Source organism: Mustela nigripes, chromosome 3 (genome assembly GCF_022355385.1).
Source record: "Mustela nigripes isolate SB6536 chromosome 3, MUSNIG.SB6536, whole genome shotgun sequence".
Classification (NCBI taxonomy): domain Eukaryota; kingdom Metazoa; phylum Chordata; class Mammalia; order Carnivora; family Mustelidae; genus Mustela; species Mustela nigripes.
Window position 1 is genome coordinate 171,440,457 of NC_081559.1, and position 26,404 is coordinate 171,466,860.

Genomic DNA, 26,404 nt, shown 5'->3' on the forward strand with positions numbered 1-26,404 from the left:
ACTACTGACATTTGGTACTAATTTTTGAATGCTTTATGCATTGAGAATGTTTAGCATTGACCTCTACTTGCTAGATACTGATAGTACACTTCATTCACCCACACTGTGACAGCCAAAAATATCTCCAGACATTGTCAACTATCCCCTGGGAAGCAAAATCACCCCTGTCTGAGAACCACTGCACTGTGAGATAGCTCTCTCTCCATAAGGAGATTTAGATGACTTTTTTTTTTAGCTTCACTTTACCCAGTTTCACGCTGGGATATCTTCTCCAGCCTTCTCCTGTGCGAGAGTAGCTCCGTCTCCCTGAACCATTCTTTACAAAAGAGAAAGAAAGAAAAGTCTTGGAGAATTCTGTTTGGTAACAAAGATCCAGTAAGGATTTTGTTCCTGGTTATTGGAACAAAAGCCTCAGATTCATTTATCACTGGATCTGACTGAGTATGCTGTCCTTGGCCCAAATGCCAAGACCTGTCAGATATAGGGCATTAATCATTTTGGAAGGAATCCTAGTGGGTTAAAAAAAAAAAAATTCCAAGAAACAAATGAATGTATTTCTTTTTCACCCTGAAAGCCAATCCTTACTGCCCTTGACAAGCCCTGGCCTGGTGCAGACTGTATCTTCTTCCTTAAATACTACACACACTACGTGTCTTGGGTATCAAAGGTGGCTCTGGCTGTTAAGACATCAAAAGGTAAGAATCCTTTACTACATTTTTAAAATGACTTTTAACGTGTGCTTAGTTTTAGATATTTTCTCTCATTCTAAAGATCACAGAAAAGAACTTCACTAAATTGTACAATCAGAGTACTTATATGAACTTGGTATTACGGCAAATATCTTCCTTCCAGCTTGGTTTAGTTTCATGGATCTTTCTCAACATAATTCCTCTGCCAAAGTTGACCTTGATCGTATGATATATTCTTTTACCTACCCAAGACAAAACTAGTTTATTTAGGGAAAGTTTCTCACTCCAGAACTGGCAGTGGTTCATAAAGGACTTGTCTGGAGAAGAGGGAAAGAGTTTTTGTTTGCGAGGCATCTTTTAGAGAAAAATTAATTAAATATGTTATTCTCAGTTCATTTATAATCTTAACCTGGCTGAATATTAGCAGGTAGAATTTATGTGAGAGAAAATTTACCCTTTTACTAACATCTCTACTCTGGCTAGGTACGGACTGAGGAGGACGGGGGCATTACTATTATTATTAAATTGTGTTTATTCCAAAAATTTTTCCCAAAAATCATTAAAATGAACAAGTCAAATTTACCCATGGGATTGATTGAACTGCTCTTTTTTTTTTTTTTTTTTTAAGAACAGAAAAAAGAATGTGTGTGTGTGTGTGTGTGTGTGTGTGTGTGTGTTTCTACTGGCCAATCAAGAAAATATATGTGTGTTTCTATTGGCCAATCAAGCAAATGAATGTACATTTGCAAAATCAGCCTGGTGGAAAATGCTCAAAAGGGTGAAACTTCTTGGAATACTGATGCTATTTCACCACCCTATGAAATATTAGAGACCAGAGATCTTACTTACTGGACTCATTATTCTCAGATCCTAGGAAACTGCCCAAAGATAATAGAGTTTATGTAAATGTTTTTTTTATTAACTGAATCCATAAGTAGTATGATTACCTTATATAGCCACATTTCTATATTTTCAGATAAAAAATAGACTGCTATAAGCTAAAAAATAAAATTACATTCTAAAAATTAGATGACCATTCTGATTTTCACTATGCAGTTTCCTAGAGATAACAAGCCCAGGAGAAAAACAGAGTGACCAAAATTTTATCTTAAAAAAGATTTAAAAAATCCAAATTTAATTTAATTTAATTTAATAAATTTATTAAATAAATAAATTTAATAAATAATAATAAATTTATATAAAATTTATATAAAAATAAAAAATAAATACATCTAGTAAATTTAATTTAATCCAGAATTTAATTCTTTTTGTTTTTACTTTCACCACAACATTGTAAATGGATAATTCATTCACCTATATTTTAAGGGCTTTATTAATTTCCTCAAGTGTCCCTCTTAATTCATATTCAAATCATCCTATATCGAAACATGGATCATATCATCTGTCTTGGTGATCTTATCTCTTTCAGCTGATATTATTCTAATTCTAGCAGCTCCACTTTGTCATTGATTACGTATGTGATGCAACTATAGCTTGATTCATTCCCTTTGACTCATCATATCAAAATATTTCATCTCTTGCAAGATTTAAAAATTTATTATTAACATATATTTGCACTTTATGTTTGGACATTCATCTTGAGACAAATAAAATTATTGACAAGATATATAGAAAAATTCTAATTTTAAGCAGAAAGGAATGTTGAACAAAAATAAATCTTACAATTGGCCAGCTCATTAAGAGATGATATAACTCTGTAAAACTCAAATTGGTAAATGCAGAGAAATTGAAAAAATTTAGAGAAGAGTAGGCTATAAATTAATGAAACAATTTCATATGCATTATAGGTATTGTCCTACATTGCCATGTCAAATATGCTTGACCATTCTAGGGAAGATAGAAAATAAAGCAAGAAAACAAAGAGAAGGAAAAATACAAAAAGAAAGAATGAGATGAACTTGAGTCAAATAAACATGTTTAAGTCTTAGATCCTATGTATACTGTGTTACCCTGAAGAAGACACTTGTGCTTCCTCTATAAGATACAATTTCTTCAAATGCAAAACAGAAAGGCTAATGGTATTTATTTCATAAATCTGTTATTAGAAATAAATGAGAGAATTTGTGTAAATTACTTAGCACAAATCCTAAGGACCAATAAACACTGAGTGACAGATATTATTTTTTATGAGTAAAAATAATAACAATTTGATTGGAAAGCAAAAAAAGGAAAGTTTTGTTTTGTTTAGGTGGGTTTGCCAAAAAAACTGCTGCTAAGGCTTTGGTTTGGAAATTTAGTTCAAGCATTTTAAATTTTCTTTATATGTAATTTAATTCATTTCAAATTCTTATATAAGTCCTTATGTTTAAATGCTAAAAAAAAAAGTACCTACAAAAGGCAATTATGTTAATTAAAAATTTATTATAAATATTTATTATTTGAACTTAACCTTTCTGGTATATATAGGAAATAATTAAATTGAATGGAAAATTCCATCCATGTATGAGTAGAAATAACTGTTCAGCAGTGGGCTCTGACAGTAGTCAGTAAGTCAATTAAATAATTTGGTATCTCAGTTTCCTGATCTACATGTACAAGTCTATGATACAATCTCTTCCAGATCTAAAATTAAATGGTTCTTTCAATATGTGTTTAAATTGACTTCCCCTGCAATTTAATGAGAAGAAATCTGAGACAATGGTTCTGATTCAGTTTGATAACCACATATAAGCATTATCAATATCTTAGATTCTTAAATTATAGAAGTTTAGCATCTTAAGTAAAAGACTTAGGTATTTATCCTTGACTAAATTAATTTGTTATTCTTTGTGGGGGGAAAAAGAAGCTGTGTTATTCGATTGATTTCCTTTACTCTGAATATATTCATTATCTCAGTCTATTTGATAATTATATATTAAATGCATACTATCTTCCAGAATCTATGTGTTCTATTATCTACAAAATTACAAGCCCTTTCTATAAACATTTTAAAGTGGAATGAAATTATAAGTCATGTATAGTCATAGTTAAAATAAAACTCAAATGAGATATTTCGGTGAGCCAACATTTCAGTCCTGTGCTCCACCCTAGAAAGTCACTGGGATAAACAGATCTGGTCACTATTGTTCTAAGACATTTACAGCTTAAAGCAATGAATTTTGGAACACTGAAAAAAAATTCAATTCAATTCAATTTTTTTTCAAAAAGATGTTTATGGTTTAGCAGTATAAGTCATTGCCATTCAGAAAAAAAAGAAAGAAAAAAAGTTATACAGCATGGAGAGAGCACTTTTAGCTAAAAGGGATATGAGGAAGATGTGTCTTGAGAAGGCTTAACCAAAATATGTCATTTGAGCTGATGATTAAGAGATAGCAGTTACAGTTCTAAAGGCTCAAATGGGATAGTGTAGTATGGAAAGTAAAGCATATCTGCTAATTGTTAGATTTTTAAGCATCACCAAACAAATGAGACATTTGCAAAGTAAGCAAAAGGATTTCTTTCCTTCAAAGTGGAGAAATCAGGGAGAATTTATTCTCCACCTGAAACAAGTAGAAAAGAAAAAAAGAAGGAAAGAAAGAGAAAGAGAAAGAGAGAGAGAGAGGAAGGAAGAAGGAAGGAAGGAAGGAAAGAAAAAAAAAAAGACCGACCAGGTTTCATCAGGCAGCAAAGCACAGAACACAGTGATCCTTGAGAGACAAAAGCAAATGAGTCCTCCAACTGCCCCATCTTACTGCCGTAAAAGAATGTCCAGGCTTTGGCACAGGGAGAAAAAACCCATGCAGAGCCCAGCTGACTCCCTGAGTTGAAGAGATGGATATGAGAGTCAGGAGACAACAAAACGGATAGAATTTGAAACAGAGTACCAGAGAGAACATGCACAGAAAAAAAGGAGAGATCTAGGAGAGATCTAGGGAGAGAGCTCCTTGAGTATTCATCAAAACACTGCTCAGTCTGTGAGGATCTGCCCAGGAGATTCAATGTAACATTATCTGAGGCTGACACAGGGCCAGGAATATTACTTTTTACTGACTCCACTCAACACCTGGTAAGTGTTTTGCTTTTATAGATATGGCTAATATGTTCTATTCAATGCTTATTTCAATAGTCTCCTAGCTATGATCTGCCTTCACCTTTGAAAAGATCAATACCCATGAGGCACCTCAACAGCCAGGTCATTGCACGTAATCTTAATTGGCAAGAGAGTAACTACAGGTGACTTTCTCCAGGTACACAGATATAACATGACATGACATGACTTTGATAGCATCTTCATCTGGGGTGATTCATTTGAGCCAGTCGTTCAGGAAATACAAATACAAAAGAGCCAAATTATTAAAAGGAATGATCCATACTCAGTATAAGGTTTATCTTTTCAGTTGAATTTCTGGGAACTATCAGGTCAGGCAAGGGCTGCTCCACCACTGACACTGTTAATAACTATTGACCTTCGCTACACTGTAACATTTAAAAAAAAAAAAAAAAAGAGGCCCAATACCTTTCTGCGTCTTGGAAGCAGCATGTTCCTGATTTACAAATTTTAAAAACCAAGTCAGTTATTGATGTGAGTTAGATTGACAAAATGAAATTTTGTTTTCCTTGTATATTTAATTTCTATTAAGGTAATAATTCATCTCTGTTCTTTAAAAAAAACTGTTATATTACATTTAACAGCACTGATTTGCTGTGATTCTTCTTTCCTCTGCCAATTGCAGTACTTTGGTAAGTCAGCAGATTCTTAAGGTCATTAATGTGACTTCTAACTGTAACACAACTACCATTTTTTAATTGGAAAGACAATACCAATATTCACCACGATTTGATTGATTTACAAAACACACACATACACACTTATGCACTCAAACATTTTTCACAGAACTAGTGATTATTTAAAATAATGAGAGGAAACTTACTTGTACAGTTAGGCAAAGTTCCAGACCATGTTCCATTGGCTGTGCACTGTCTAACAGAAGGTCCAGAAAGGATGTATCCCTCCATACAGGAATAAATAACTGAACTGGAAAACGTGGTGCCATCAATCCGAAAGACTTTTCCATTGGCTGTGGTTCCTGGGTTACCACACTGTACAGCTATAAAACAAAATGGGTCAGAGTATATATTAAAATGGTTTTAGAATTCCTCTCACAAAAAAATAGTGACTTAAATGATTGTTTCAAACTATCCAGAGGAGCTAGAAAATCTTCTATGATAAGCATTGGCTTAGCTTTTATACAGAGTTGAAAGTCAAGATGAATTTATATTGATTCTATTAGATTAATTACTGGGGTGTAAGACTTTTGTTAGTAGCTTTGGTAAAAAATTTACAAAGTGAAGTAATTATTTGAGTATTGCTCTTGGGTACTATAAAATCTTCCCAAGAAGGATTTACGTCTGCCTAAAAAGCAGCTCATGTAAAATTAGAGTGGACGTAAAAACAAGATGCAACAGAGATTTATTCTAATTACACTTCTAGGAGGATGGATATAAAATAGATAATTTAAGCATTATAAATATCCATGTATATTTTTATTTATGTAATTATATAACTGATTTGCATTAAAACTTTATTATCTCTATTTCTGGGCCAAAGTGTACAAAAAACAAACTGAATAAAAACAAAGTAACTAAATTCTAGGAATATTTTGAACTACGTTTGCAACTTATCCTAAACAAGAGTCACAAACACAAATGCCTTATATGATTAATTATTCTTTATTATGTTTAGCTATTTGCCATTAATACCATAAGTGAATTTTTTAAATACCTTAAAAGCAAATCTGTGTCAAATGTAATACTAAATTCTGCTCTAATATAAAAAGGTATTTTAGTATTTTATAGAATTTACAATTTTCTCTATGAATAAGGAATGTAATTACAGTTTCAGAAGTACTATCTATATCACTCTCTGCATCTTATTTAATTTTGCCATTCTTTTGCCATTCCTTTGAATTTCTGTGTGTATGTGTATGTGGGAAATGTACACATTTCTTACATATACAACAAAGTCAAGACCCAGGTAAAAAAGTTACTCTCCAGCCTTCAGGAGAACATATGATATACTAAACATTTTTATCTGCTGTCAAGAGTAATTACTCTCTTCTATATTCATAAGTGCCTGCCTAAAATAACAATCTGATTATATTTATTTGTTATGTACCATGATCCTTGACACAACACAAGAAGGATTTGAAAAACATGAATAATATACTTATAATATACTCTAGCCATATATAGAACTGTGTATATTAGTCCAATTTTTTAAAAAGCTTTTATTTAAATTCCAGTTAGCATACAGTATAATATTAATTTCAGATGTACAGTTTAGTGATTCAACACTTCCATACAATACCCTGAGCTCATCACAAGTGTTTCCCTTAATCCCCATCACCTGTTCAACCCATCCCCCCACAACCTCCCCTCTGGTAACCATGAGTTTTTTTCTCAATAGTTGAGGCTTTTTCTGGCTGTCCCCCTTTTTCTTTTCCCCTATCATCATTTGTTTTGTTTCTTAAATCCCAAATATAAGTAATATCATATCATATATTTTTATTTATTTTTATTTATTTGACAGAGAGAGGTCAGAAGTAGGCAGAGAGGCAGGCAGAGAGAGGGGGGGGGGAGGAAGCAGACTCCCTGCTGAGCAGAGAGCCTGATGTGGGGCTCGATCCCAGGACCCTGGGATCATGACCCGAGCCGAAGGCAGAGGCTTTAACCCACTGAGCCACCCAGGTGCCCCTCGTATCATATTTTTAAGATAAATTTCTGGAAATGGAATGCCTAGATAATTTTTAATTTCAAAAATATGTTTATAAAAAATAAAAAATTATATTAAAAAAATTTTTAATAAAAATTAAAAAAAACAGGAGTCTTTAAAAATAAAAAAAATAAAAAATATGTTTAATATTTCCCAGATCTGCAACATCAGGCACCATCATTTTTTTAAAAAATATTTTATTTACTTATTTGTCAGAGAGAGAGAGAGAGCATAAGCAGGGCAAGTGGCAGGCAGGGGGAGAGGGAGAAGCAGGCTTCCACTGAGCAAGGAGCCCAATGAAAGACTTGATCCCAAGACTGTGGGATCCTGACCTGAGCCAAAGGCAGACACTTAACTGACTGAGCCATCCGGGCATCCCCATCATTTTAAAAATCCTTGTCATTTGTCCAAATTGTATATTCTTTAAATTTGTATTTTTCTATTTATTAAATAGCAAATTTATTTGATATTTTTATTTTCACATGTCTTTTATTCATCACATCCATATGATCTATGAAAGCTTTAATATTTTACTGTAAGTTACTAACATAATATAATATTACCAAACATTTGGAATAAAGAAAATAAAAATACTACAAATTCCACCACTCTGTTGTAGTATCATTTTTATGTATTGCCTTTTACACATGGTCTCAAATAAATACCATTTGCCTTGATTTTACTAGAGTGCATAATTCTGAATCTTAATTTTTAACTGTTTTACATTATATACATTTTCTCATGGCCTTTAATCTAATACTTATTGTTGATACATGTATCATGTGAATATATAACTGCTTATGTAATATTTTTTCCTATTGCTCTCAAATTCTTTCCAGTTGTTTTTAGTCATAATCAATAAGAAACATAAAATTGCATCATTGCAATTGTGTTTTCTTTAATACTTTTATTTTCTTTAGGAAAAAATCCTCAAAAATTAATAAATCAAAGTTCTCTATATTCTATGAGTAAGTGTAAATTTTTGTCAAATTACCCTAAAATATAACAATAAAAAACCTCTAGAAATGTTTTAAAGTTCTAGTTTTACACCACATACACCAGAATTTCATTTTAAAACAGGTGAAAATGATGCCTTGATGTTCAATTATAATTTTCTGACTACTAGTTATGTAGAATTTTTTTCTATGGGTTGGAATTGTTATTTTGGCTCTTCTGTATTTTCTGTTCATTTCCTCTGTCCATTCATCTACTAGAATCTCTTTCCTAAATGATTTGTATGAGTTCCATCCATAAGAAAAATGATAATTCTGTTATATTTGCTATAACTTCTGGTTCTTTTTTATCCACAATGTATATACACACAAGACGAAGTCAATACCACACATTTCATCTAAAAAATATTTTGCAGTTCAGCTGAACAAAGGGATGCCTTAGATATCATCTATGCCATGTACAATAAATTTATAGAGATTTTTTCCTTTGGAAAATAAGTTTGAGAAATAGTCTTATTTTTTTTTCTTTCTTTTTCCCTCAGCAACATTGTTTCTCAACTAGTTTCCCTATAATAGCAGCTAAGCTGCAAGTGTCTCTTAATTAAGATTAAATTTGGTGAAGTTAAAAAAGATAACTGTCTCTCCTAGAATATGGGCACTAATTTGAAACATCATAAAAAGATTCTGAAATATAATCAATCAAGAAACAGTCAAGAAGGTTCTATTGCTAATTATTTCCTATTTATAAAACCAATACATTTGGTATAACATCAAGTAAATTTCATAAATATTTTTGCAAGTTTAGTATTTGCACTAAAGTCATCTCAAAAAGAACAATTTAAATTTAAGGATAATTTTTAAGCAACACTTCATTTTCTAGTCAATCTGGTAAAGATTTAATTATGTTACCTCCGAGCTAGTCAGAATGATGAACAATCGTACTCAAACACTAAAAATGTTAAGGATTTTAGCTACTAGTAACTGTCTTCTATAAATAAAAATCCCATATATATTTAGGCATCTTTCTATATTTTTCTTGAAAACTGAAACGATCTTGAGGCAATGTTAAGAACAATTATTTTCCCCATATAATGTCTATTATGTCTATGATAAAGGTGGACTAATAAACCTTTTTAGCAAATATTTTTAACTTTTCGAATTGAGATGTTTGTTATGATATGAAGTGTTTGTGCATATATAGCTCATGAGAGATAATTTTTATAATGATTACCTATCATAGCTCTTTTATAAGATGATGCCTTTATTCTAAGGTTGGGTACAGGATGAATGGGGCAGGAGTTATTTCAACTGTAGTAACCAACTGAAATTGCATACACATTAAATCGCAACATTTTCCATATACTTAGTTTCTGCTTAGATTACCTTTGCATTCTGGTTGTCTTCCAGTCCAACTGCCATTGGCTAAACATGTTCTTTCTTCTGAGCCATGAAGGATATAACCACTATCACAAGCAAAACGTACAGAACTTTTGGTTCTGAAATCACTTTCCTGTCTAGAACCATGCCCAGGAGTACCTGGATCCCCACATGTACCAGTAGCATCACCTGAAATTCAGTACAGTTTAAGTCAATTTATTTCATTAAACATTTCCTATGTTCATGATTTAGTCCAACAGTCTTATAGGCTTTTGTTTTTGTGCATGCTGTATTTTAATATGACAAACTGGGTGAAATCATAATTCATATTTCCCATCTGACTCTAGGCATTAAAAAAAAGCCTAAATGAAAAAGAAAATTGTGCAGAGTATGGCGTTATTTTCTGTATTGATATTTGGGCCTATTAAACAGGTTAAGGTAATTTCATTAGTATTTCTGAAACCTGGTTAACAAGTTAATGGAAAATTTATAACTGATAGTACTAGGAACTCAAATGACAACAGGTTTATAAAAACTAAAATTAAAAACTAGACTTGGTAATTTGCACATTGAATTTCCTAATTGCTGAAAATCCTTTTTTGTTAAATCACAACTGTAGTGTGCTGGAAAATGTAGATGTTACAATATAGTATTACCAGTAACCCAAAACTTCACCCTCTGACTTTCTGTACCAATGTCCAATGACCAAAGATAAATTAATTGTATCTTTTCCAATATGAAAATATATAAATAAGTTATAAACAAAGATGGAAAAGTCTGGCTTAAATTACTAATAAGGATTTATTCCTTGTTCATGACTAGGTGTTCATCTTTTTATTTTAGTATTAAGGATTTATTCAGTCCCTTTATCATATCTTAAATAATTATCATCATAGTTGCCCCAGTATTATTACATGTTGAGAGGAGAGGAAAAAGAGAGAGACAAAGTTGAAGACATATACATTAAAAATGCTGCCTGTACAGATGCCTTGTTTGATATGCCCGGTATATTTGAAATCCTTCCTTGTAACTCCTCATTTTCATGTGATGTAATATTACTCATACAAAACTTTAAGATCACGAAACTTTAAGATCACTACTTCACTTTTAAATATCTATGTGCATTTTTTTTCTTGCAATTCAGTAACAGTTTCCTAATAAGTTGGGATGTATGCATCTAAGTTTACGTTTTTATGTATAATTGGTTATCTGGGTTAACTATGAGTTACTCAAAGATAAGAGTTTTAATTCTCATCAATATCAGTTTTATAGTAACATTAGAAGTAATAGTTTTTTTTTTTTTTCAAATCTCTAAGTTAAATTTGAAGTCCCAAGCAGTCAGTACACAGGGATTAACCACTAGTTACAACGAGATTGTAGTTACAAGGAGATAAGTAACCATTTCAAAACTTTTACTCCTAAAAGGAAAACAATGTACAACAACTTCTAGTAAGTCATCAACATGATTTCCACAGAGATAAAATAATATAAAAATAATGGGCAATATATAAATAAAAACAGGTAGAAAAATAAGCACCAACTTCTAGTTGATGGGTAAAAACAAATATAATAAGTAGTATCAAATAGGGAAACTACACCGATCTAAAACTTATTTGATATTTTTTAAGAAAAGCAGTAGCTTAAACAGCTGAAAAGAAGAGTTATCAAATACTCCACAAATTATTAATTTTAAATAAGCTCAATATTCATTTATTATATGATAACACTATTGGGGTTATAGAAACTCAGGAGTGATAGATAAACATCTTTCATAAAACTTGACTCAGTTTAATTTATAAAAACATTTAGGGCTTTATTTTAAAACTATTCTATTAATTAATTGATTGTGTAGAAAGTTTAATAGAACTGAACTCTAACCGAAAATCTTGAAATAAGGTTTTGTATCTACTAAAACAGAACAGTTCATTTTAATGGACAAAAGCACAATATACACAGTAGCATCCTAAAATCAGTTAATTATTTACATTAGCTACAACACAGCTCAAAACATATACCTGTAATTTATCATCTACAAGATGAGTATTAATTTGTGCTCTGAATTTATATTGCCTTAAGAAGTGTTCCAACAAATGTATAAACTATGTTATAGCCTCTCTCATGAGATTTTTTAAAAAATGTATTTATCTCTTTTTATTATTTTGTGTATATATTCCTAGTAATAATAACACTAATAGTGTACCCTCCAACACACATTGTCCAATTTTCTAAGAGGTACCTGAACAATGAGGTTGTGATCCACTCCAATGGCCATTTAATTGGCAAGTCCTTGATGACTGGCCTAGAAGGGTGCGCTTTCCTGTGCAGGAATAGTGAACAGTGGACCCAAAGGTATACTTCTCACCAGACAGGACTGCATTAGGAGGAGCGCCAGGGTGTCCACAGTCAATCACTACAATACATAATTATTGAATATAAAATTTTTTTATATCTCCTATCGAACAACCTGCACCATGTTCTATAAAATAAATAAGAAGTAAACTATCTGCTCAAATATACCTAGCCTCCAGAAGTCAAAAATCCATGTGAAAGTTGTCTTTTAAAAAATAAAATGGAAGTTACAGTTACATAAACAATCCTGTTAACCCTCTCACCACTGTTTAGCGGGAACACTGTAAGCAAGCATAAATGAGTGAGTATAAGTCTGTTACATATGGGGGTGGTGAGTGTGTATTTATATACATATGTGCATGAGTTTAAAGTATGTATGTGCCTGGACAAGGATATGCAAGTTAGAGAGAGGAGTAATGTGGACAATCAAGGACCTACAATGCTTATAAGATTCAAAATAAGCCCATACAGAAATCAAAAGGGAAGAATTTTGAAGGTAAAGGAAAGGAATGAAGATGGATATGTGACACACAATCTAATAATGCAGTCTAGAATAATCCCTTTCCCAACCCATAAAGAATAAATCATGCTGTACAAAGAAAATATTCAGTGGCTTGTTACCTAAAACACTACAAAATATAGCAGAGTCAGATATCACCTCATGTCAAATTTTCTTTATAACCTAGAGGTAGCTTGGTAACTGTGTACTGTCTTTTAGTTATAACTTGGAAAAATATTGAGTGCAATATGACTCCAGAATTTTAAATGGCACATAAAGGGATATAAACTTAATAAAACCCTTGAGTACTTTGCACACTACCAGAGATGCTATGGAACATAAAGGCAAAAAGTATAAGAGCTAAGAAAACCTGAAGAAGTTCATGTTTATGTGTCTTAAGAAAGATTTTTAACTTGAATGCTATAGCCACATGAAGTCAAGTAAGTGAAACAGTCAACTATGAGACCAGACTGTCTACAAAAAGAAGTGAAATACATTTTAAACAAAATGATGTTTAAGCAAAAGATCAACAATTGAATTATTTGCTACAGAAGCTGAAATTTAATGAACAGGGCATGAAGTTTTGTTTCTTCATTAGTGCATGAATGATGTCACAATATTTAAAAAAATATATAAACATAAATTACCTTTAAGTAAAAAATCATCATGAGATGATTTTATAATTTAGAAACTTAGTAAAACCCAAAATTACTTGCACAATGATTTCTTGACACACTACTCCTTCAGTCTATGAAGTTATTCTTTCTTGTATGATTCATCACCTTTTTGAGACATAGCTATAGTTGAGATTAAATAACTAACTGAATATTTCAAATTCATGTTCAGTTCTCTATGTTCTCACATAATTATTTCCTTGCTATACATGTTAATTTTATGCATATCTGCTATAATTTATCTTATTTATATTCTACAATTCCAACACAGCATATGACAAAATGCACTCAAATGTTCACTGATTTGAAAGATGATGTGTATCAACATTTACTGCATTTATATGTCTATGTGTCTGTAATATGATAAATGTTTAAATCAGTAAGATTTAAGTCACACATTTGTCTAAATCCTTAAATATTCTAAAGCCCTGGTAGATGTTTACATTAAGACTAATATTGCCTTAAATGAAATTTAAAATATTAGTACAAAAGAAAATTAAAATGTAACTGCCTCTTCTGGGATGGTAATATCAGAGAATATAACAGATGTTGCTTTTCATATTCTATCTGCTTTATCAAAGCTCAAATTCAAAGAATTACATTAATATTAATAAAAAACAGCATTCAGGCATTAAATTGACAGAATGTAGGGGGCTATAGTTTCAAAAAGTGAAATAATAAAATCAAAAATTAAATTAAAGTAATAATTATAAATAAGATCCTTCTAATATATACCTCTAGATAATTTATAAGACAAAAAATATCCATGTGGCTTCCATGGCATTTTGTCAAGGAAGAATTCACATTATCTACTTACTGATACATTCTGGTAAAGGTTTATCCCACTGTCCATTTGGTTGACATATTAAAACTGAAGATCCAAATAAAAAATATCCTGGATTACAGTCGTAGAATACCACAGTGCCATAGGTGAAATTTCCATGTTCTATTTTGCTTTCTCTTTTGGAATTGGCTGGAATTCCAGGGTCAGAGCAGTTCACCACTAAACAAATGACAAATATTCAAAGTTATGTCTGGAATAGTATATATAGACCTACATAGATTTCCATTAGAAATGAAGTTTCAAAGGTAAATTTAATCAAATAAACCAAAGATTCCAGGAATAAATGCATGGGCTACATAGATAATGAAGTGAAATCCATGTGGTTGAAAACAGAAAAAAAAGGAAAACATTTCTGCAAAAACTTCTGAACAATAGTAACTCCCTAAGTATTCCACTGAGAACGGATATAAAGAATGATACCTTAAGCTATAAACCATAAAAAATGTAGTAAAATCGGGGTGCCTGGGTGGCTCAGTGGATTAAAGCCTCTGCCTTTGGCTCAGGTCATGATCCCAGGGTCCTGGGATCAAGCCAAGCATCAGGCTCTCTGCTCAGCGGGAGCCTGCTTCCCCCTCTCTCTCTCTCTGCCTGCCTGTCTGTCTACTTGTGATCTCTGTCAAATAAATAATAAAATATTTTTAAAAATGTAGAAAAATGTAATTTGGTTGTATTTTATCAGACAATGTAAAATACATCATACCTCTTTGCAAATGGGAAAACAACAAAAATCTCTTTAATTTATTTCTATAGAAAAATCAATAAAGAAACCCCCAGTGTTGGCATCACAGTAAATGAGGACTCGGTCTCTCCAAAAATATGAAAAAATAAATGTCAAAGGTAAGTTCCCTTAATTATAAAGTAAACCAGGGTGCCTGGGTGCCTCAGTGGTTTAAGTCCCTGCTTAAATGGTCTCAGGGTCCTGAGGTCAGCCCATATCCGGCTCTCTGCTCAGCAGGGAGCCTGCTTCCCCCCCTCTCTCTCTGCCTGCCTCTCTGCCTGCTTGTGATCTCTGTCTGTCAAATAAATAAATAAAATCTTTCAAAAAATTATAAAGTAAGCCACAAGTAAAATGATCTTAATGACTTTTTATATGCAGCAATAAAATAAGTACAAGATAATAAAGCTAAGCAGTTAAAATAAAACTTGGTAACTCCTTATTAGACACATTGCCAGAGGCAAGGGAAAGAAGCAAAAATAATGTTTTGGGACTTCATCAAGATGAAAAACTTCTGCACAGTGAAGGAAACAATCAACAAAACTAAAAGGCAGTCTACTATTTAGGATAAAATATTTGCAGATGACATCTGATAAAGGGTTAGTATTCAAAATCTATAAAGAACTTATCAAACTCAACATCCAAAAAATAAATAATCCAGTTAAGAAATGGGCGGAAGATATGAATGGACACTTCTCCAAAAAAGACATGCAGAAGGCTTACAGACACATGACCAGATGCTCAACATCACTCATCATCAGGAAAATAAGAATAAAAACCATGAAGAGAGAGAGATACCATTTCACACCTATCAGAATGGTTTAAATTAACACAAGAAACAACAGGTGTAGGTGAGGATGCAGAGAAAGGAGAATCCTCTTGTACTGTTGGTGGCGATGCAAACTGGTGCAGCCACTCTGGAGAACAGTATGGAAGTTCCTCAGAAAGTTGAAAATAGAACTACCCTACGATCCAGCAGTTGCACTACTAGGTATTTATTCAAAGTATACAAAAATATAGATTTGAAGGGGTACATGCACTCCGATGTTTGCGGCAACATTAAAAACAAGCCAACCTATGGAGAGAGCCCAAACGTCCAACAACTGATGAATGGATAAAGAAGACAAGAGGGCGTGTGTGTGTGTGTGTGTGTGTGTGTGTGAGAGAGAGAGAGAGAGAGAGAGAGAGATGGAATATTACCCAGTCACCAAAAAATGAAATCCTGTCATTTGCAACAAGGATAGAGCTACAGTGTGTTACACTATGTGAAGTAAGTCAGAGAAAGACAAATACCGTATTATCTCACTCGTGTGTGGAATTTAAGAAACAAAACACATGAATATCTGGGCAGGGGAAAGAAAAGGAGAGAGGGAAACAAACCATAAGAATAGAGAACAGACTGAGGGTTGACAGAGAGAGGTCAGTGGGAGAAGGGCTAGATGGGTGATGGGTATAAAAGGGGGTACTTGTTGTGATGAGCACTGGGTATTGTATGTAAGTGATGAATCACTGAATTCTACTCCAGAGACCAATATTAACCTGGATGTTGACTAACTCAAAATTTTTAAAGCCCCCCCCCAAAATATAAAACCTGTTAATTTTAACTTTTAAGAACATAAGATAAAAATTAAGGAAAAAGGAAAGTCTAGCTAATGAGAGAACATCAATATTAAACCCTTTTTTTTATTAGCTGAAAACGTTCTATTATTCTGCCCAAATTATTTCAAATACTGTCATCTATGTTTACAAATACCCATTATTACCATGCCCTTAACGGGAATATAATTAGATATTTACCTTTGCACACTGGTGGAGGATGGCTCCACTGTCTATTGGCCTGGCACTGTGCCTTTGTTGGCCCTTGCATAATGTACCCAATATTGCAAGAGAATGTCACCACATCATTAAAGTTGAATCCATTGCCACTTGTTCTTCCATAAATTGGACTACCAGGGTGACCACAGCTAACCGCTATTAGCAATGGGTGGGGGAGAGGAGAAGCACAAAGCAGAATATTTGGTTATCCGTTATCACATGAGAGTTATGTTTAATCATTTCAAACAACACTGAAAGAAGACCACTTCTATGTGAAAATATATTTAAAGTAATTTTGCTCTTGCAAGGGAACAATTTAGAATGCCAAAATAGTCTAATAGAATAAAAATATTATATTAGTAAAGAGACACATATTTATAATTGTGATCATTTCATGCAAGTGGTGCAGAGATGTTTAAAGTTTCATGGGACATTTTTATTCCCTCCCTCCATTTATTTTGTTTTTGTTTTGGGTTTTGTTTTTTGTTTTGTTTTGTTCTTTTTGTTTCGTTTTGTTTTGTTTTCCAGACAAATACTGAAATTTGAAGAAATCTGGGAATGACAAGTTCATGTCACTAGTTAGAAGCAGAAAGGAATGAAACTGAACCTATCTCCCTTTTCTAGTCAAGTTTAAGAATTGAAGGTCCATAAAGGCAGTGTGTTGTATTTAATTTTGAAATAGTTTAATGTTATTTATACAATTAATTTTTATGAAGAGTACACTGTCAAACAAAGTGTGCTTGAAATGTTAATGTGGCTATATATTATAAACAATAAAAATAATGCATGATGTAGTAGCATTCTCCTTACTATTCTGAGATACCATTATTAACACTCTGTAAACCTGTCAATTGTACTGGTTTATTTTCTTCATAATTGAAACTCAGTAATTTAGCACAATTTTGCTTAGAAATAATGTATCATATAAATTATTTAAATGTTTTTAGGGCTGTAGTTCTATTCTAGATTGTATTTAGTGCTAGGCTTTTCCCAAACACTCTGTATTTCTGTGAACTGTTTCACTGCATCATCTCACTCTATTAATCAGAGCAACTCCAGTAATAGTGCTTCATAATTGGGCACAGCGAAAAACCACAGTCATTTTTAGTACTTTTGAAATGACCCAAGAGCAATTATTTTTTCAGCTGTATTGTTAATGTCAACCTACTCACTTGGAAATTTAACTGCATCTTATTCTTGTTAAAATTATCAATAAAGAAACCAGTTTTACCCCAAGGACCAATTTTCTTTTATAGTCTCAATTATTCAACAAGAAAAACAGTGGTATTAGTTGGCTATGCCTGAATATAAATGAAAGGGGAAAAAATCTAGGACAGACCCACGCATCATGTGCTGACTTTAAATCATCAGTCTATCTGCAGTCGCATGTGCACATGCCTACATGGGTGTGTGCACACACACTCCCCCTTAGAAAAGCAATATTAATTATTAACTCTATGGTCTATTATTCTATTAAATTTCAACACCTGGAAATATTTCCTGTGAAACTAGAATTTCAATAAATATGTGTTGTTTGAATAAAAATGTGACAATGGAATCCATAAATATGGATGTAATTAGTCACAGACTAAATGAAGTATTTCCTGCGAATCCATGCTAAAAGTCCCATGCATTATTTATCTGAAGCCTCCAGAATCTCTATAGTGTGATCATATGATGCTATAATTACAGCTTATTTACAGTGTTTATTCTCATTTTCTAACACCAATTTTAATATAAATGTCAGTAATTGTGGATGGAAATGATCGGGAGAAAGATAAAATAAGGAATACATTAATAATTGCCTTCCTTGTCCAAAATAAGATAGATTGTGATATGAAACACTGTGTGTTGGTGGAGATTCAGTGGATTGAGTAAAATAAAAGAATTTGTAAAAGTATAAGTAAATTAAATAAATAAGTAAAAGGTTTGGATATCAATATTCAACTCTATTCTTATTTTTGTGCTATTACAGTCAAAATTAGATGCACAATGGGAAAATCCATGCCATACACAGAAACCACAAAGTACAGCAACAATATTTAAAATATAATAACAAAAAACTTTTATTTTATATTCCACTTATTTTTCATGTGAGAGTTAATAAGTAAATTCACTTAAAAGTTAAGATAGATATTTGTTGAACCAGTGAGAGATATTATTGAAATAATTTCCAAATTACATATTGTTATACATTTTTGTATATATTTTAAAATAGTGAAAAGAGGGACGCCTGCATGGCTCAGATGGTTAAGCTTCTGCCTTAGGATTGGACCGGGTCACAATCTCAGGGTCCTGGGATCAAGTCCCACATCAGTCTGCTGGCTCAAAGAGGAAGCCTGCTTCTCGCTCTTCCTGCTGCTCCCCCTGCTTCTGCTCTCTCTCTTCACCCCTCCCACAAATAAATAAATAAAATCTTTTTAAAAACTTTAAAAAAATAGTGAAAAGAGTGCTGTAAAACAAAATTTTAAATAAATCTTAAATATTTCATATAAACTTTTATGAAAAATATAATTACATCAGATGTGTAATCTTCATGCATTTAAAAATAATATGGATTTTGAAGCTAAAAGGAAAGATCATTATAGAGGTGCCTGGGTGTCTCAGTGGGTTAAACCTCTACCTTCAGCTCAGGCTCAGGTCATGATCTTGGGGGTCCTGGGATTGAGCATGGCATGGGGCTTTCTGCTCAGCAGGAAGCCTGCTTCCCCCTCCCCCTCTGTCTGCCTCTCTGCCTACTTGTGATCTCTCTTTCTCTGTCAAATAAATAAATAAAAAATCTTTAAAAAAAAGGAAAGATAATTATAAATACCTTTAGCCATTCACTTTATATATATGGGAATTAAAGACTAGAGAGATTAAATGACCTGCATTAGCTCATATGATCAGTAATGGAACTGAAATGAGAACAGTAGTTCTTCATATCATGTCGTACAAGTTTTTTCCCCACTAATTACACTCCATTAGGATCTGATTTTGATGTGACAGCTATAGCATCATAATTATTAGGAAAAAATTATCCAAAGTATTTTCACTACAAAAAGTTTCATAATATCACATCATGATAATATTGATGCTGCTGCACAGTGATTTCAGAAAATCAAATTTTTGTTAGTTAAAATTTGTCAGAAATATACCTTCTATATAAGAATATGCATTTATAAATATTATATATTCATATTAAATACTAGTATAGCTGAACTTAATTTCTTGTCCTTATGCTAAAACATAAATAGTAAGACACCCTAAAACTTTCTTGGCTTTATGGATGGTTTTATATATGTGTATCTTACCTAAAAAAAATATTGGTAATTATATGAGACCAGAGGCTTCTAATTACTTCTGTCATGCTTACTTACGCACACAGGATGGGAGCTGACCAGACCAATTGTGATCCTGTTGACATATTCTCACTGAAGAACCAATCAGTCGAAAACCAGGATTACATTGATAAACAACTGTGTCTCTGTATCCATAATTTTCTCCAATGACTTGACCATTCACAATGAGCTCTGGAATTCCACAGTGACCTGCTGAAATGGGTCAGAAAGTAATATTTTTAATTTTGTGATTTAAATTTTATTTTATATTTTTAAACATATATATAACATTACTAAACTTTTAAGGTTTATTTACAAGCATGCTACAAATAATGCAAACATGATAAAATGACATAAAGATAACTACAAGATACTCAGCAAAATGTCAAATATTTGGGAATTAAAAGAAAATGTTACTTCTATTAACACTTGGGTCTAAAAGTAGTTAGAAAACATTTCAATCTGTGTAGAAATAAAAAATATATCAAAATTTAAGGAATGCAGATAAATCAGTGATTAGTGAAAAGATTTACAGTGTTAAACACTTCCATTGGAAAGGAAAAAAAGATATATAATCAATGAGTTAAGATTCTATCTTAAGAGGAAGAAAAAGAAGAGCAAAATAAAGAAGAGAAAATAAAGCCAAAGTAGATGAAAGGCTATATTGCAGATAGCTACAGAAATCAAAGAAATAGAAAATAGAAAACAACAGAGGACATTACGTAAGCTAAAAATGACTTTCTTTTAAAATAGCAACAAAATTGCTAACCTCCTAGCTAATTCTATCTAGCATACACAAAAAAGAGAAAACAAAATTATCTGTAACAGAAAGGAATGAAGCAATACCACTACAAGCATACAGGAATGAAAAGAATAAGGTAATATGAAGGAGAGATTTATGCCAATGCATTTAACAGTTCAGAAGAAAAGAGCAATTTGAAAATTATATACAAAAACTAACACAAGATAAAATAGAAAATATGAATAGTCCTTCATCTGTTAAAGTACTTGCATTTTTTAAAAAAATTATTCATTTTAGAGATAGAGAGGAAGAACCAGTGTGTGTGCTCATGGAGCAGGGGAGGAGCAGAGGAGGCAGGAGAGGGACAAGCAGACTCCACGCTGAGGTAGAGCCCAACCTACCACATGTTGTAGAGATCATGACCTAAACTAAAATCAAGAATCCCACATTCAACCTGTTGAGCCACTCAGATGTCCCCCTCCCCCTCCCTTTTTTTTTTTTTTAAGATTTTATTTATTTATTTGACAGACAGAGATCACAAGCAGACAGAGAGGCAGGCAGAGAGAGAAGGAGGAAGCAGGCTCTCCGCAGAACAGAGAGCCCAATGTGGGGCTCAATCCCAGGACCCCGGGATCATGACCTGAGCCGAAAGCAGAGGCCTTAACCCACTGAGCCACCCAGGTGCCTCTTCCCTTTTTTTAAATTAGCTCCACACTCAGCATGGAGCCAATGTGGGGCTTGAACTCATGACCCTGAGATCAAGATCTGAGCTGAGATCAAGAGTTAGATGCTTAACCAACTGAACTACCCAGGCACCCACAAAAGTACTTGAATCCTTAAACAAAATCCTTCCCATAAAAATGACTCAGGCTTAAATGTTTATACTGTTTTAACCAAACATTTAAGTTGAAAAAAAAAAATACACACTTACAGAACATAGAAAAGAAAGGATTATTTCTTAGTTTTATGAGGTAATCACAGGCCCAATAGTAAAACTGGAAGACACATGAAAAACCAATATCCTTCATGAAAACAGATATAGAACTCCTTAAAATTTTAGAAAAACCAATCTAGAAACATACATAAAATTATCTGCTGTAATTTGAGAGAGTAAAATGGTTAGTGCTATAGTAACAGAGTAAAGGGGGAAAATATTATTTTTTAAAATATTTTATTTATTTATTTGACAGAGAGATAGTGAGAGAAGGAACACAAGGAGGGGGAGTGGGAGAGGGAGAAGCAGGCCTTTCCACTGAGCAGGGAGCCTGATGTGGGGCTTGATCCCAGGACCCATGGATCATGACCTGAGCTAAAGGCAGATGCTTAATCACTGAGCCACCCAGATGCCCCAAAATATGATTGTTTCAATAGATGAAGAGAAAGCATTTGACAAAATTCAGTACCAATTCATGATGAAAACTAACAACACATTTAGAATATAAGGGAAATTTTCAAACTGATAAAGATATCTGCAGTATTATGATTTATAGTAAGAAGTATGTATTTGATCTTGGTCCCTGTTTCTGACACAGAGCTCCTAAAACTCTTGGAATTTCCCAAACGATAAAAGAAAAAAAAAAAAAGTGTCTTGTTAGATTAACGAGGTGGCTTTTAGATCTCATCTAAGTTGGGTATCAGTGGAGCTAATGATTTAATCAATCATGCCCAGGCAATGAAACCTCCTTAAAAAAATCAAAAGCACAGGGTTCAGAGAGCCTCTGGTTTGGTGAATACAAGAAGATTCAGGAGAGTGGGGGCCTCAGAAAGCATGGAAGCTCTGTACCATTCTCATATACTTTGCCATATGTATCCCTATCCATTTGACAATTCCTGAATTACATCGTTTTGTAATAAATCCTTATCTACTAAGTAAAATGTTTCTTCTCTGAGTTCTGTGAGCCACCCTAGCAAATTAATCAAATCCAAGGAGGGGTTATAGGAATCTGTGATTTAGAGACAGTCAGAAGCACAGGTAATAGCATCTGTAGGGGGAACAGAAACCAGTCTTAACAGACAGAACATTTAGGAATGCCTGGGTTAAGTATCTGCCTTTGGCTCTGGTCAATCCTGGCCTCCCCACTGAGTGGGAAGTTTGCTTCTCTCTCTCTCTTTACCCCTCCTCCAGCTTGAGTTCTCTTTCTCTTTCAAATAAATACAACTGTTTTTTTAAAGGCCATTTATTTACTTGAGAGAGAGAGAGCACAGAAGAAGAGAGCATAGAGGAAAGGGAGCACAGATTCGATGCTGAGCAGAGAGCCCAACATAGGCTTGATCCCAGGACCCTGTGACCAGGACCCAAGCCAAAGGCAGACACATAACCCTCAAATAAATAAAATCGTAGGGAAAAAAAAAAACAAAAACACAACAACACTGAAACTTTAACCTAAGGAATCTGATGCTATCTCTAGTTAGACAGTGAAAGAATTGAATGTAATCACAGGACACTCAGTCAGTGTCCAGAGCATTGCTTACTGTTGAAAATAGAGTCTCCAAATGCCAAAAGACATCTAAGAAAAACCTCCAGTTGATATATTTACCAGTGAAATACTGAATTCTTTCTTTCTCATATAGGGAATAAGACAAGGATGACCAGTTCTATTTAACGTTGTTTGGTCAGCCCTATGCAACCCAAACATTCATACAAAGGTAGAAAGAAAGCATAAATTTATGAAACAGAAAAGTAAAATTATTCTAAGGTCAGATGATATATATACAGAAAATCTTATTTTAAGAAAATCCTAAAACTAATAATTTAGCAAGTTTTCAGGACATTAAATATTTCAAATAATTATATCTTTATATATTAGCAGCAAACAATGTGAAAATATAAATTAAATGGAAAATGTAGCTAAAAATGAACAATTTCACTTATAATATTAGAAACATACTAAACATTCTCAGGAATAATTTTAGCAATAGACTTAAATAATCTCTATGCTAAAAATACAACATATTACTATTGCAAAAAAATTGAGGACCTAAATAAATGAATAAATATACTAATTATCATGCTTATTAGTTGGAAGACTTAACATTGTCCAATTCCAATTCTCCTCAAATGATGTATGGATTCAATGTGATCCTGATCATAATTCTACTAGATATTTTTTAAAATAAAAATTTATAAGCTAAGTCTAAAACATATTAAATTAGAAAAGACATACAGTATCCAATGTTATCTTGAAAATTAAGAAAAATTTGAAAGACATACATAAAAAATTTCAAGACTTAGTATAAAACCTATCCAACTAGTAGTGTCAGATACCCTGCTAGAAAAAAAACTAGACCTCAATTTTACTTCATTCATTATACATACAAGAACAAATTAAATCAAAGATATAAAAATAACACCCCAAACTATGAAACTTCTGGAAGAAAATAGGAAAGAAAATCTTTGTGAATTCTGACTGAGTAAAAGTTTCATAAACAAGATACAGAAAGCAATAACCAGAAAAGACAGACTTTAAAAAAATCTAAAATCTCTGCCTATTAAAAGAAGAAATAAGTAAGCAAGTTACAACCTGTAAGAAAATATCTGTAAATGCATAATAATGAAGCCCTTATCACCAGAATATACAAAGAATCCTATAATTCATAATAAAAGCCAATTCAATATAAAATATATTTCACCAATTCACAAAGGAAAATTTACAAATGGCCAAAATGCTCAAGAAACTGTACTCCATCAGCAGTCATCAAGACAATGCAGATTAAAATGTTATAAAATACCTTTATGCACCCAATGGAATGGATAAAATTAAAAGACTGGCTATACCACATGCTGGAGAAAATGTGAGACAAGAACTCTTCTGGGAATTTTACTCCTAAATCTTTAAGAAAAATGAATACATATGCTCACACAAAAAATTTTACATGAATATTCATTGCAGCTTTTTTCATAATAGCCCAAATCTGGACAAGGGTATGGTGTCTATCAATAGGGGATTGACCAACATGTGGCATATTCATATAATGGAATTCTACTCAGCTCAGCAATTTAAAAAAAAATAGTGATACACACAACAACATGGAAAGAAAATGAAAGAAGTCTTACACTGTATATAATTTAGAATTCCATTCGTATGGATTTCTAGAAAGGGAAAACTAACATATGGTAAAAAAAAAAACAAAAAACAAAAAACAATTATTGTCTTAGGGCTGGAGGGAGCTGCAGATTGGCTGTATGGGGCCATGAGGAACCTTTTGAAGGTTCTGTAACTACAAAGTGGTTTAAGGTACACAGTTATACATATTTGACAAAACACATCTCATTTAGGACATAAAATCCATTGTATACATATTTTGCTATGGTAAAAAAGAATTAAGAAGAGCAAGAAAATATTAAACTCCTGGAAATGATATGCATGCTGTAATGTTTAGCAAAAAAGTGCACTGAATTCTGCACATTACTTTCAAATACATCCAAAACAATGAATTGATGGATTATGCCTGGAAGGATAGATAAGATATGTGATAAGCAAATCTGACAAAATGTTAATTGTAGAATCTAGGTGGTGGGCATAGAGATACCCACATATCAAGTGTCACTGTCAAGTGTTTCAGTTGAAAAACTGAAAAATTCCTATTAAGATGCTTAGGGACTAGGAATAAATGCACTTTATTTAGAGAAACAATTATAAGCACATAATAATGGCCATTAGTAGCCAAAAGTGTCTGTGGCTATAAGAATAAGGTTTTGTTTTTTTTTTAAACATGAGCATGACTGGACTACATTAATCCTTAAAGTTAAGTTCAAGATTCTAGAATTTACTTGTTTGGCAATTACATTTTTAGAGTTCCTATTAGATGTCAACACTACTTCCTCTGCAATGGATGACGATGTCTTCATAGACTGAGAGGCAATATTTTCTTAGAAATCTTCCTGCTATAGCCTGTCTCTTCAGAAAACAGAATCAAGATTCTAAACAGGTAAATAAAACCACTCTCTATATACAATATTCAATAAATAATACACAATGTACAGTAACAGTTCATTAGGGCATAGAGCCACAAAATATGGTAGATCAAAAATTCAGATTACATATATGTGTTCAGGTTTATATGTAAACTAAGTAACCTCCAACTGAAATCTGCATAACAAAAATCAGTTTGGAACTATTAAAAATATTTTCATTATTTAATCCTATATAATTATATAAAGACTTAAATTTGTACCATTTTTTATATAATAGTCTTATAGCATATTCAAATATACATGCTTTTATAAAGAAACCATTGTTGCTAGGCTTCCAAGTGTACTTATTAACAAATATGCTTGGGCGGGGGGAAAGGATTTTAATCAAAACCTGTGGCTGTACCTTTTTAAGTTTGAAATAATGATTGCATTAACATGAATATAGTCAAGCTTATAAGCAAAACATTGTGAATCCAAATTGTTATAGACATTTCTGTCTTTCCTTATATTCTTAAATATAGTAAATATTTATAGACAAAACACTGTCCATATCTAGCAATACTCTGTTCATAATAATCCACAATTTTTAAATTAGTAAACAAAATGATTACCTCTTATTTCCAAAAGACAAGTGAATAATTATTAGAACAATTTTATTATGCCCAATTCAGTACTTGTTGTCATATCTTGAAATCATTTTGGAGAAAAATAGAGCATAAATTATATATTCTCTTATTATTAAAAAATTATTGAAGTCTTTGGAAAAAGATAAAGCATAAATCAGAATATTCTTTTAATAA

At 32.4% G+C, this 26,404-nt stretch overlaps 1 protein-coding gene across 1 annotated transcript in view; it reads right to left on the reverse strand.

Annotated features, from left to right (window-relative positions):
* Positions 1-26,404, reverse strand: part of CSMD3 (CUB and Sushi multiple domains 3) — a 439,117-nt gene that overhangs the window by 44,388 nt on the left and 368,325 nt on the right. The window contains exons 41-46 of the mRNA XM_059395523.1: positions 19,987-20,160; positions 16,610-16,783; positions 14,071-14,256; positions 11,968-12,141; positions 9,738-9,920; positions 5,561-5,737 (exon numbers count right to left, since the gene is read on the reverse strand). Coding sequence (XP_059251506.1) covers positions 5,561-5,737; positions 9,738-9,920; positions 11,968-12,141; positions 14,071-14,256; positions 16,610-16,783; positions 19,987-20,160 — 1,068 coding nt within the window. The remainder of the gene's footprint in view (positions 1-5,560; positions 5,738-9,737; positions 9,921-11,967; positions 12,142-14,070; positions 14,257-16,609; positions 16,784-19,986; positions 20,161-26,404) is intronic.